Source organism: Podarcis cretensis, assembly GCF_951804945.1.
Source record: "Podarcis cretensis genome assembly, chromosome: 13".
Lineage (NCBI taxonomy): Eukaryota > Metazoa > Chordata > Lepidosauria > Squamata > Lacertidae > Podarcis > Podarcis cretensis.
The window spans coordinates 19,558,495-19,571,613 of NC_137182.1; the positions used below are offsets into that span (position 1 = coordinate 19,558,495).

General features: G+C 48.3%; 1 protein-coding gene across 6 annotated transcripts in view; it reads right to left on the bottom strand.

Moving 5' to 3' along the window:
• Positions 1–13,119, bottom strand: part of CPT1C (carnitine palmitoyltransferase 1C) — a 55,207-nt gene that overhangs the window by 4,873 nt on the left and 37,215 nt on the right. For 5 of the 6 annotated variants that reach the window (XM_079949489.1, XM_079949490.1, XM_079949491.1 and 2 more), the window contains 7 exons: positions 11,800–11,995; positions 8,602–8,790; positions 7,356–7,461; positions 7,073–7,189; positions 4,847–5,011; positions 2,731–2,865; positions 1,595–1,747 (listed from right to left, as the gene is read on the bottom strand). In XM_079949489.1, coding sequence (XP_079805615.1) covers positions 1,595–1,747; positions 2,731–2,865; positions 4,847–5,011; positions 7,073–7,189; positions 7,356–7,461; positions 8,602–8,790; positions 11,800–11,995 — 1,061 coding nt within the window. Of the gene's footprint in view, positions 1–429; positions 1,172–1,543; positions 1,748–2,730; positions 2,866–4,846; positions 5,012–7,072; positions 7,190–7,355; positions 7,462–8,601; positions 8,791–11,799; positions 11,996–13,119 lie in introns of those variants that run through there. The other variant, XM_079949492.1, reaches the window with a different exon arrangement.

Here is a 13,119-nt window from a genome sequence, read left to right on the forward strand (position 1 = left end):
GGTTAAACCACAGAGCCTAGGACTTGCTGTTCAGAAGGTCGGCGGTTCGAATCCCTGCGACGGGGTGAGCTCCTGTTGCTCGGTCCCTGCTCCTCCCAACCTAGCAGTTTGAAAGCACGTCAAAGTGCAAGTAGATAAGTAGGTACCCCTCCGGCGGGAAGGTAAACGGCGTTTCCGTGCGCTGCTCTGGTTCGCCAGAAGTGGCTTAGTCATGCTGGAAGCCACATGACCTGGAAGCTATACGCCGGCTCCCTCGGCCAATAAAACAAGATGAGCACCGCAACTTCAGAGTCGGCCACGTGGGACCTAATGGTCAGGGGTCCCTTTATCTTTACCTATCCTTCACCTGACTCTAGATCTGGGGTTGTCAAACCTTTTTCTGCTCACAGGCACATTTGCAAAATGTAGAAGCTGCCATGGGTCTCCACCACCACTGCATCCTGCTCTACTGACTACTACAAAATGCTTCTTTCAAGCCTAAATCCAACAGGGAAATGCGACCCTGCAAGCACCAGAAAAAGGTATCTGCGACCAGTCGTGTGTGCCAGCAAGCACCACACTGGCAAATCTCTGCTTCGGATTCTCTGTGGTTCTTCACATCCTAGCAAGGGGTTCCCAAACTCTCTGGAAGACTGAAATTTGAACCAGTCAGCTGTATGAGTCAACATGTCCCCAAATTGCTGGGTGCCCCATGGAAAGTGGAAAAATAAGCAGACTCGCTAGCGTTCCAAGTATGCCATGACCCACCCAGACAACAAATTCGAGCATGCACGATTCACAGCTTGTGTTGGCAGTGAAATTCAACACTGATTGAAGACCAAAATGCAAAATATCAATGTGGATGACTAACAAAAAATGACCAAGGCAGATACGTGTCTGGTAACACCTCTGGATAAAGCAGCCATGGCATGTTTTAAAACTCCTGGGAAAAGGAACCAGAGCAAGCAAAAAAACCTCAGTAAAGGTAGTATTTTTTGTTAAAAACAAACAAGGTAATTCCAATCAACAGCACAGTGAAGCCAATTTCTTGCTTTTCTTCGACTGGGCAAGAACGTGTCAGGTGGGGACTTTAACAATCCTGATTGGTTCAAAATATACCCTGGGAATAAAAACATCGCTGACCACGCCCACATTCCCTAGCCTTACTTTTACATACATGTACCCTAGCACACTGGGACGCGGGTGGCGCTGTGGGTTAAACCACAGAGCCTAGGACTTGCTGATCAGAAGGCCGGCGGTTTGAATCCCCGTGACAGGGTGAGCTCCCGTTGCTCGGTCCCTGCTCCTGCCAACCTAGCAGTCCGAAAGCACGTCAAAGTGCAAGTAGATAAATAGGTACCGCTCCAGCGGGAAGGTAAACAGCGTTTCCGTGTGCTGCTCTGGTTCGCCAGAAGCGGCTTAGTCATGCTGGCCACATGACCCAGAAGCTGTACGCCATCTCCCTCAGCCAATAAAGCGAGATGAGCGCCACAACCCCAGAGTTGGTCACGACTGGACCTAATGGTCAGGGGTCCCTTTACCTTTACCCTAGCACCACACACACACACACACACACACACACACACACACACACCCCTGACTCAACAACACTTACCTCGCGCAGAAAGGGGGAGTCTAGGCCGAGATATTTGGAGACGACATACAGACAGAAGAGATGCCTGTCAATGCCGGCACCTGTCATGGCATGCCGGTAAAGGTTCTGGTGCTTCTCAGCTGCCACGCGCAACAGACGTAACCTTGTGCCATCCTGGGTATGAACAGCAGATGAAGATGCTGAGAAAAGCTTATGTTGCACCTTCCACATTTTCTAGCCTCTGCTGATTCCTCCTTTCCAATCACCTGAAGAATCACCTCTCCCCATGTGGCCAACCCACAAGAGGCTCTTCTCCGCTGACCCCTCCCCAGGCGAGGGGAAAATGGGTGGCTACTGGGGACAGGGCCTTGTCCGTGGTGGCACCCCAATTGTGAAATGCCTTCCCCAGAGGGGCTCACCAGGTGTCTATGGTGTAAGCACACACTGCTCCTTTTTCCCTATCAGGGTCCCATGCATCTATTTGGTAGTAAGGACACTGGGAATCTGGATGGCGAAAGTCACAACATCCAGCAGAGCATCTAATCTGGTGGTATTGGCCTAACTCCTAAGAACAGCTGCCTCCCACTTAGTATCAAATTTCTAGTCCTTGTTGAACTAGAATTGGCACTTAGAAGATAGACGGCATCTGAAGTGGCACTGCGTGTATGGAAGAGCAGTTCCTAATCCTCATGCTATGGTCTCCTATGTCAATCCCTGATCCCAAACTTTAAAATATAAAATCGAAAATTTTGCAAGGAAAAAAAAAAAGAGGCAAGGAGTAGAAACTGAGTACAGTAGTACCTCGGGTTAAGTACTTAATTCGTTCCAGAGGTCCATTCTTAACCTGAAACTGTTCTTAACCTGAAGCACCACTTTAGCTAGTGGGGCCCCCTGCTGCTGCCGTGCCGCTGGAGCACGATTTCTGTTCTCATCCTGAAGCAAAGTTCTTAACCCGAGGTACTATTTCTGGGTTAGCGGAGTCTGTAACCTGAAGCGTATGTAACCCAAGGTACCACTGTACTGAAAACATTAAAGCGTGGCTCATTTATGCAAATCTGACCATTTTGCTGATTTCATTCCAGAAGGCTGGATTATTCTTAACGTACACAAAATTTTGGATCTGATTCCTCTGGCAAAGGCTGCATTTCAAGACTTACGTTCTGGGTAGGATCCATCATGGCCTTGACAAAGTTGCATGACTCAATGGTGCAGGAACGGACTGTTTCTGTGCGGCCCTCCCGGAAGAGTCGGGTCATGGATGCCTCGTAGGTGAGGCAGAACTTTTGCTTGTCCTAAAAATAGAGAGAGAGGAATGCTTGGCTGAGTATAGGGGACAGGCTTGCCTCTGGATCTGTGGGTGGAGTGAGATGGGAAAAGATTTAATCTATAGCTAAGCTATAATGCAAGGGACGCGGGTGACGCTGTGGGTTAAACCACAGAGCCTAAGACTTGCCGATCAGAAGGTTGGCGCTTCGAAACCCCGCGACAGGGTGAGCTTCCGTTGCTCGGTCCCTGCTCCTGCCAACCTAGCAGTTCGAAAGCATGTCAAAGTGCAAGTAGATAAATAGGTACCGCTCCGGCGGGAAGGTAAACAGCATTTCTGTGCACTGCTTTGGTTCGCCAGAAGCGGCTTAGTCATGCTGGCCACATGACCCGGAAGCTGTATGCCGGCTCCCTCGGCCAATAAAGTGAGATGAGCGCCGCAACCCCAGAGTCGGTCACGACTGGACCTAATGGTCAGGAGTACCTTTACCTTTACCTTAAGCTATAATGCAGCTGCCATAAATTGTGAGCACAGAACAACAGCCCTGCTAGGCCTGGAGAAGCTGAGTTGTCATCACAAAATCACAGAACTCAAGTTATCCCATCCATACAATCACAACAGAACCAAGAGAGGTGGTGTACTCTATTGCAGATATTAATACTGTACGGCTTGAAGCAAATGGATGCATAAAAAGATTCCTCTTGGAATAAAAATTGCCCAGGCACATAAATATGATTTTGAAGCTTTACAGAATTTTCTTCAAAATAGGTACAGAAACAGATAATGACACATCCAAATAGTTCCATAAGACATAGGCTTGTCAGACTATAGGTTCACCTTAGTGATATTAGATTACTCCAAACAGACCTAAAATCTCTATAGCCTCCATTAGCCTGGAGCTGTTTCTCTCTCCTGGAAAGACTCCTTTGAACATCTTTGTCCCACTGTGATTGGGAACAAAAGGCCCTTCAAAATGGTGATTTGCAGCTAAATACCTTACTCACGTGATCTAAAGTCAAACACCACGTGAAAGAGCAGAGAACATCAACAGTTAATTGTCAATCCATCTAGGAGCTTAGAGAGCTCTTCCTAACTTTAGTATACCTCAATGAAATTTTCCAGTGTCAAACCCTTAGCAATACACATATGGGCATTTTCCATTTTGGTGTGCAATTAAACATTAATTATACTGAGCGCCGCACCCCATAGTCGCCTTTGACTGGACTTAAACCATCCAGGGATCCTTTTTTATACTTAACATACTCTCCTTCGCTGGAGGTTTTTAAGCAGAGGTTGGATGTAATGTCTGATCTAGTGGAGATCGCTGCATTGCAGAGGGTTGGACTAGATGACCCTTGGAGTCCCTTCCAACTCTACAATTCTATGATTCTATGAAAGCTTTTAAAAGTACTGTATTTTTCGCGCTATAGGACGCACCTGACCATAGGACGCACCTTGTTTTAGAGGGGGAGAACAAGAAAAAAAAATTCTCCCCCTCTCTGCTCAGTGCCCCTTCAGCGAAGCGGCAGGAGAAACGGAGCCCCTTCCATTTCTCCTCCCGCTTGGCTGAAGGGGCGCTGCGCAGCGCTCCCTCTCTGCTGAAGCCAGGAGTCTTGCTCTCCCGGCTTCAGTGAAAGCAACGCGAAGCCTCCAGAATGCGGAGGGAGTGCTCCCTCTGCGCTTTGGAGGCTTCGCGTTGCTATCGCTGAAGCCAAGGAGTCTGCATTCGCTCCATAGGACGCACACACATTTCCCCTTAATTTTTGGAGGGGGAAAAGTGCGTCCTATAGAGTGAAAAATACGGTAATAAACAGCTCCGGCTGGTTCCTACTGATGGGGAAAAAAATCTCACCAGAGCTACCAGCCAGTCTGGCTTGGGGAGAAGAGGCTTTGGCTCCGGTGCATTTGGCTGGTGGTTGTGACACTTTGGGGGCCAGCCAAGCCTAGGGACTCTGCCTGCTTGCTTGCCTGCCTGCCTCCCTGTACCTTCATCTCGCCAAGCGACATACCCGAAAATGTGCGAGCTGAAGGCAGAGCTGGATGAAGCTGTCTGGGCTGGTGCGGCACTTCTTGATGAGGCCTTTTCCAAATTCCTTGAAGGGGAAGGCGTTGAAGTCTATGTCATTAGCCAGGGCCAAGGCCACGGACAAGGACTGCAGGATTACCTGTTGGCACTGTGGACAAAAGGGGAACAACAGGAGGCAATGAGGACACAGAGCAGACAGTAGGGGAAGCAGTAACCAACGGTCAGGGCTCACCTGCCAGGTGAGATGGTGCTCAACACAATTCCAGATGGAGTTGCTCTCTTTGCAGCATTTTTTACCTTTGACGCTTGAGATGTGCATTTTCAGCACGCACCTTATATATTTTTTGTGATTTTGGTTGGCTACTCTTGGTTTTTTGGACCAGTTTTAATGCATTTTGAAACTGTTTTATTGTACAGTGGTACCTCGGAAGCGGGTGGCGCTGTGGGTTAAACCACAGAGCCTAGGACTTGCTGTTCAGAAGGTCGGCGGTTCGAATCCCCGTAACGGGGTGAGCTCCCGTTGCTTGGTCCCTGCTCCTGCCAACCTAGCAGTTTGAAAGCACATCAAAGTGCAAGTAGATAAACAGGTACCACTCCGGCGGGAAGGTAAACAGCGTTTCCGTGCGCTGCTCTGGTTCGCCAAAAGCAGCTTAGTCATGCTGGCCACATGACCCGGAAGCTGTACGCCGGCTTCCTTGACCAGTAAAGTGTGATGAACGCTGCAACCCCAGAGTGGAGATCATGACTTGACCTAATGGTCAGGGGTCCCTTTACCTTTACCTCGGAAGCAGAAGTCCGCTCGACTTCCAAAACGTTTGGAAATCAAGGCGCGGCCTCTGATTGGCTACAGGAAGCTCCTGCAGCCAATCGGAAGTTTCATTGGACGTTTGGGTTCCAAAGAACATTCGCAAACACTCACTTCCGGGTTTGCGGCATTCAGGATCCAATGTACGACTGTATTTTAAATACATTGGCTGTGGTTGTTCAGCCAGATGTGGATCCACCCAATCTAACTTAGCCCATGTTACCGTCTTGCAACAAGACCTTGTGAAATGTCTTCCTGGAATCAAGGTATACTGTGTCCACAGCATTCCCACGATCTACCAAATTAGCAAATATCAAAAAAAGAGATAAGATTAATTTTGAATGATTTGTTATCCGTAAACTAAAGCAGGCTCCTAATAATCAACGCGTTCTTTTCTAAACGCTCACAAACTGACTGCTTAATCATCTCCTCTAGATGTTTGCCCAGTTTCAACATCAAGGATGACAGCTGCTGATTTTCCAGGACCTGCTTTCCCCCATCTTTTTGAAGAGAAGGACAAGCGTTGTCCATCCCCAGTCTTCCAGTGAATGGATAAATGCACGATTGTTACAGTGACACTTTTTCATTTTAAAAGCACGATCTGCCAATGAAACACTGAAAAATGCTCTGGGTGGAGGGGAAAAGGGAATACAGCTGTCATCAGCCAGCTCACATTGTACAGAACTGGCCGCCAGCCAGGGACTACTATCTGCAGCCAGTCCTGCAGCAAAAACCTCAGAAACAGTAAAGATGGGTGAAAGCCATGCTCACCTCAACAGAAAAGATGGAGATGGCTGCCGTGTCTGTATGTACCCTTAGCATACCGCAACAGTAACAGAAGGAAGAAACCTCCATCTCTCTCGGGCATCTCCAAGCTCCCACACTGCTCATAACCACATCTGTGTCCTCTGGCACTTCCTCAGCTGAGCTTAGGCTACTCAACGCGGGTGGTGCTGTGGTCTAAACCACTGAGCCTCTTGGGCTTGCCGATCAGAAGGTCGGCGGTTCGAATCCCTGCGACGGGGTGAGCTCCCATTGCTCTGTCCCAGCTCCTGCCAGCCTAGCAGTTTGAAAGCACACCAGTGCAAGTAGATAAATAGGTACCGCTGTGGCGGGAAGGTAAACAGCATTTCTGTGCCCTCTGGTTTTTGTCATGGTGTTCCGTTGTGCCAGAAGCGGTTTAGTCATGCTGGCCACATGACCCGGAAAGCTGTCCGTGGACAAACGCGGGCTCCCTCGGCCTGAAAGTGAGATGAGCGCCGCAACCCCATAGTCGCCTTTGACTGGATGTAACCATCCAGAGGTCCTTTGGCTTTACCTTTACTCCCATGGATCCATGTTGTCCTTCCTCAGCCAAGCTCACCTGCCTCAGTTTTTCTTGTCCCAATACCTCTCTGCACTCACCTCTGGTGGAATATCCCATTGTAATTTCTGGGGCGGGGGGATGCTGGAATCCATGTCCCCTTTGCAGTTCCCGTTAGCATCGTACCCCAGCGTAAATGCATCTGTGGCAATGGTGTACTGTGGGGTGGGGGGAAAAGAGCGCCCAGGTGAGAACTATTTTGCTTTTCATCCCTGCACCTCTTGCCCCAAGCCCCCCACCCCTTAGAGCTCACCTCCAGAAGATCCAGGAGTCCTGGCTCTCAGTCCTTCACACCCCCCACCCCTCCCAAAGTTGGGCTTTTACCTCCCAGAGATGTGCCACAATGGGGGCGTCAGCCCACGAATGCTCTGCATTGATGCCGGACTTCCCATTGCGGTAAACAATCAGCGTGAAGGATTTGTCAAACCACCTGTGGGGAAAACGGGCTTTGAGTGAAAGGGTGGACGCCATCCTGCAAGCCTTACTCTTCGTGCCATGATGCCATTGCCACCCAAATATGCCTGTGAGGTCTCCCGGGAAAAGGGAACCAAGAGAGGCTCAGCATGAGTCAACACACCCAGCCTTACGGACCCCTGGCTGGTTCTCTGAAGGTGGGGGGACAGCAGAGAAAGAACCACGTGAATGCTCTAGTCATTCCATGTAAAAGCAAGGAGGAGTAATCAAAAGAAACGACTACAGAGTGAGAAAGTGATGCTCCAATCAAAATAGAAAATTCGTTTGCTAGGTGAGCAAAGGGTTAGGACACATGGAGTTCCTTGTGCATTCCTAGAGAGGGCACTCTGTGAGGTCATAGCCTCTGTTTGCCCAGGCAGGACGGGTAAAAATAGGAAGATAATTCTTACCACTTCCTCCCATCTTAGGAACAGTCTCTTTTTTTGTCATGTAGCTGTAGGGGTAGGATGCACAGTCTGTGCCCTCTTGAGGAGAGGCACCATCTTTGACCCAAACCATGTATTTTGTAACATAGAAAGATATTTTGCCTGACTCGTTTCACTGCTATTTTCCGCTTGAATCAAGCCTGCAACTTTATGGAAGTAAACACTATTTTTACATTTTTACATTACAGACTTCTGTCTTGTTATTTGGTTTAGTGGGGTAATCCAGTCTGCCAAAGGCATCCTGGATAATTATAGAAAGCTACACAGCTTTGTCACAAGTATCCGGCAAAGGATGGTATATATTTTTTAACTCTACTAAACTAGACACGAAACGTACTCAAGTAAGAGGAAGGAGAATTCATAAATAATACACCCTACCCTACCTTCCAAATCCATCCCAACAAAAAGGAGAGCTAATCTGCCTTATAGCATTTACATCAGAACCCTCTCCAGTTCTGTTAACTCAAGGTGCCGGTGGAGAGATGGCGATTTGACCCAGTGGGCCAAAAACCTGCCAAAGAAAAAGTAAAATCCTCTTGCATGAAGAGTGTGTGTGTGTGGTCAGGGACACTATGAAGCCCTATGAAGTGGGGTACAGTTTTTGGTAGTACTTGCAGGATGGAGACAGATGAGAATGTGATGCAATTTCAGGCAGCCCAGAGAGCACCCACCTGTCGCAGCAGCGCCCGTGCAAAAGGGACTTTGAGTAGGCATCCAGCGCCTGACTTGGGTTGGGTCCCTGCAGCCCCTGCTCGCTGGTGTCCAGGGTGACGAAGAAGGCAGCTTTCTCCACTATGCTCAGTGACTGCTCATTCACCCCAGACCGGAAGTAGGTTTGGCGGGCCCGGGCCCAGGGGTCTCTGCAAAAAGTTAAGGGAACCATGACTTGGGGAGGTCTCGCCTGTCACGGGATTGCCAGTTCGGGTGGATAACTGACTGGCTTGATGGCAGCAGGCGGAAAATAATTGCCCGTCACCTGGAATCTAAAAACCACTCTATCTCCATCCTCTCTTTCCCCCTACCCAAAGACTGCAGCATTTCATTAAACTCAATGAATAAAGTAACAGTATTCCACTAGGAGATCTCAACGATCAAGCTGAATGTATGCAGGACCCAATATGTTACAGGATTTGTAAATTAATATAAAGGCCCTAAGTTTGGCTTGGAAACATATGGGTAGTTAAAAGTTTTTTCCTTATTCCTGATTGGACTCAAACATCTCGGCAACAAGTGCCCATTCTTCTTCTTCTTCATTATTATTATTATTATTATTATTATTATTACAGAGGTAAAGGTAAAGGTAAAGGTACCCCTGACCGTACGGGCACTTCCGGGTCACGTGGCCAGCGTGACGAAGCTGCTCTGGCGAGCCAGCACCAGCGCAGCACACGGAAACGCCGTTTACCTTCCCGCTATAAAGCGGTACCTATTTATCTACTTGCACTTAGGGGTGCTTTCGAACTGCTAGGTGGGCAGGCGCTGGGACTGAGCAACGGGAGCTCACCCCGCCACGGGGATTCGAACCGCCGACCTGACGATCGGCAAGTCCTAGGCACTGAGGTTTTACCTACAGCGCCACCCACGTCTCATTTTACAGTGGTACCTCGGGTTAAATACTTAATTCGTTCTGAATGTCCGTTCTTTTTTTTCTTTTTTTTTTAAATAATTTTTATTAACTGGCCAATCACATCAAATTAAATCACATCATATAAATTCCGAATTACAAAGCCAAATTTTTAAATTTTGTTGGGGGAACCCATACTTCAAGATCCAAAGGGGAATTCAGATCATCTTCTTATTACTGCGTTAATGTCCAAATCAGTCCCAATCAGTCCAAACAAAGTTCATAATTCTATCCAGTCTTATCTTGGTGTTGCCACATCATATCTTGTTCGTATAATTTCTCTTTTTCCTTTACGATCTCTTCTGTTAGTCTCCTTAAGCCGATAGCAAGTGTAATAATCCTGTGTGGATTTCCCGTTCCTCCACTAAGTCCAGATGGTTTCCATATATCTCCTTCGTAGATAACATCACTTTATCCATCGTAAATTTTGGAATTTGTCGCTCTTAAGTCCCACCGAGGAGTTGATTCACGATATGTAAACAACTCTATTTCTCTCTTTCTCCTCCCAGACCCAAGAGCTCCCACAATGCCTCACAAAATGGCGAACGGCATTTTTTCCTGACTGCGTCACTCCAAAACTCTTAGCTTTCCAGCTTCATCTTGAAACATTGCTTTGGATCGAAAGTTTATCTCCACACAGCCTTAAATCCACAGCTTGTCCTTAATTTCTGACTCATTAGGGGAGGGGGATTCTTGTTAAATCACGTAAAAAGGTAGAGGCAGGTCTTTCCCCCCCTCCCCCCTCAGTCATTACCGTATCTTGACGTTCTTCTCGTATTTTATTGTTGTCTTGTTATCAGAGATCTCTTCTGTCAGCAGTATTTACTCCCCTTTTTCCTTGATGTATGTGCAATTAATCATGTCCAAATTATTTCTTTTAAAGATCATTGCAACCAGCGGCGCGAATCGGGGACGGCGTCGAGGAGTGCCGAAAATCCCACAGGAGGGCTTTGTGCCTAGTGCCCCCACCCCCACAAATTCGGGGGTGGTATAGGGCACAGCAGGCAAGGGCCATCCCCCCCATAATCCTGGGGGGGTTAAGGAGGCTAATTACCCCCATCATAGCCTCCAAATTACCTCTAATGGGTCGGAGAGATGTTATTGTCAGCCATCTTCCGATGCGCCACCTAGTGGCCCCCCCCTGAATGTCCGTTCTTAACCTGAAACTGTTCTTAACCTGAAGCACCACTTTAGCTAATGGGGCCTCCCACTGCTGCCACGCCGCCGGAGCACGATTTCTGTTCTCATCCTGAAGCAAAGTTCTTAACCTGAAGCACTTTTTCTGGGTTAGCGGAGTCTGTAACCTGAAGTGTATGTAACCCAAGGTACCACTGTATTATTATTATTATTATTATTATTATTATTATTATTATTAACATTTGTTTATCGTCCTTCACAACAGAAAAATAGAAAACGAGACTACAAAATACACAATAAAACAAAAACAAACCAATAATCCCGTCCCCTAAAAACACTTAAAAAGTCATAGAATGTTAATCAGCCAAACTCCTGGTTGAAGAGAAAAGTTTTCGCCGGATGCCTAGGGGAGGCTCCCTGGTCAGAGCATCCTACAAATGGAGCCACCACAGAAAAGGCCCATTCTTGTGTTGCCACACTCCACTTGTGGAAGAGGCGCACGAAGAAGGGCCTCAGAAGCTGATCTCAGGGTCCAGGTAGGTTCATATGGGGAGAGACGGTCCTTGACGTATTGTGGTCCTGAGCTGTTTATAGGTCAACAACACTTTTAACTGTAGACATTAACAGGGTAAAGGTAAAGTAAAGGGACCCCTGACCATTAGGTCCAGTCGTGATCGACTGTGGGGTTGCGGCGCTCATCTCGCTTTATTGGCCGAGGGAGCTGGTGTACAGCTTCCGGGTCATGTGGCCAACATGACTAAGCCGCTTCTGGCGAACCAGAGCAGCGCACGGTTTACCTTCCCGCCGGAGCGGTAACTATTTATCTACTTGCACTTTGATGTGCTTTCGAACTGCTAGGTTGGCAGGAGCAGGGACCGAGCAACGGGAGCTCACCCCGTTGCGGGGATTCGAACCGCCGACCTTCTGATCGTCAAGTCCTAGGCTCTGTGGTTTAACCCACAGCGCCACCCGCGTCCCTTATTAACAGGGTAATGCAGAGGAATATCAGGGAAGGCTGAGTATGTCTCAAGTTCCCACCCACCCCAAATCACTTGGGTTGACCAAAGTCTTGTGTGATCAAAGTCAAGTGAAGGGAGTTTAGGCTCACCTGTCAGCTGCAGTCAGGGCACCGAGTTTTTCCTCGCCAGGCAGAGGAGGCGTGGGGTCATCTAGGATCTGCTGAAACTGTGCCTGAAGTTCGCGTGGGCGCATCAGCCTCCCGTTGTGGTATAGCCAGACCCGGAAGAAGCGGCCAGCATGGTACACTGCAATGTGCTTGCTATCCCTCAAGTGCTGGATGGTGTCTATGGAGCGAGGAGCATCACATCAGGAGAGTTCTGCAGCCTCAGATCAGATTCCCAGAGGACCATCCATGCCATACACTTAGGGAGACCCCTCTCAGCACCCTTAACCAGCCACAGTTCCCAGGATATCTTGGGGGGAGGGTGGAGAAGCCATATTATTAAAGTAGTATAGGAGCACTCTAAGGTGAGGGTGCGATGGTGTGGGATGCCCCATACAATCAAGACAAGGCTGAAGCTGGTGCCTGGTTTCCTCTTTGCAAATCCTGGTTGCCCATTTGATTTAATGCCACAAATGAAGCCACCTGGGTGTTAAAAACACCTGTATCCAAAAAAATGGTTTTGAACCATCACAAATCGTACGTCCCCCTTCCCAAAGACTGTTCCCATTCAAGTTCCTGCAAAGCACCGCCTGGCCCCAAAGCCTCCTTGGGTGTACACTTCCTTCAAGTGGGTTGCCCCCATTAATAATAACAATAACAATAACAATAACAGTATTTTTAGGCACCAGGCGAAAATGTTCCTTTTCAACCAGGCCCTTGGCTGATTAATATTCTACAGCCCTTTTTAATGTGTCTGTGGGAAAGGAGGCAAGGGTGATTGTTTTGTTGTTTCGGTTTAATTATTTACTTGTGGTTTGATCTTGTATTTTATTCTGAGATCTCTTGATGAAGGGCGGTACGCAAATTTAATAAATTAGTAAAATAACAACCGCAGATAAGGAGCCGATCTGTCTGCTTGTCCCCCGTCCCAATTTTGGGGGACAGTCAAAGCAATCACTGTGGGACGTAGGGGGCCAGTGTGCCAGTTCTGTGTACGAATATTACAGATTTTAAGGATGGGCACAGAGACCTTGGGCCTAGCCTCCAGCATTTGCTCTCAGAGGGTACAGACGCTTTGGGAGGCACCAGCTACAGCCTTGTTTGCCGAGGGACATTAACAGCATAAGAAGAGCCCTGCAGGGTCAGGCCAATAGCCCACTGCTGGCCAGCCATCTGCTCTCACCATGGCTGACCAGATGCCCAAGGGAAGCCCAGAAGAAGGCAGGCCCCAGTGCAACAGTGTTTTCCCCACTTGTAATTCCCAGTGGCTGGTATTCAGAGAGGCCTACTGCCTTAGGCAGCCGA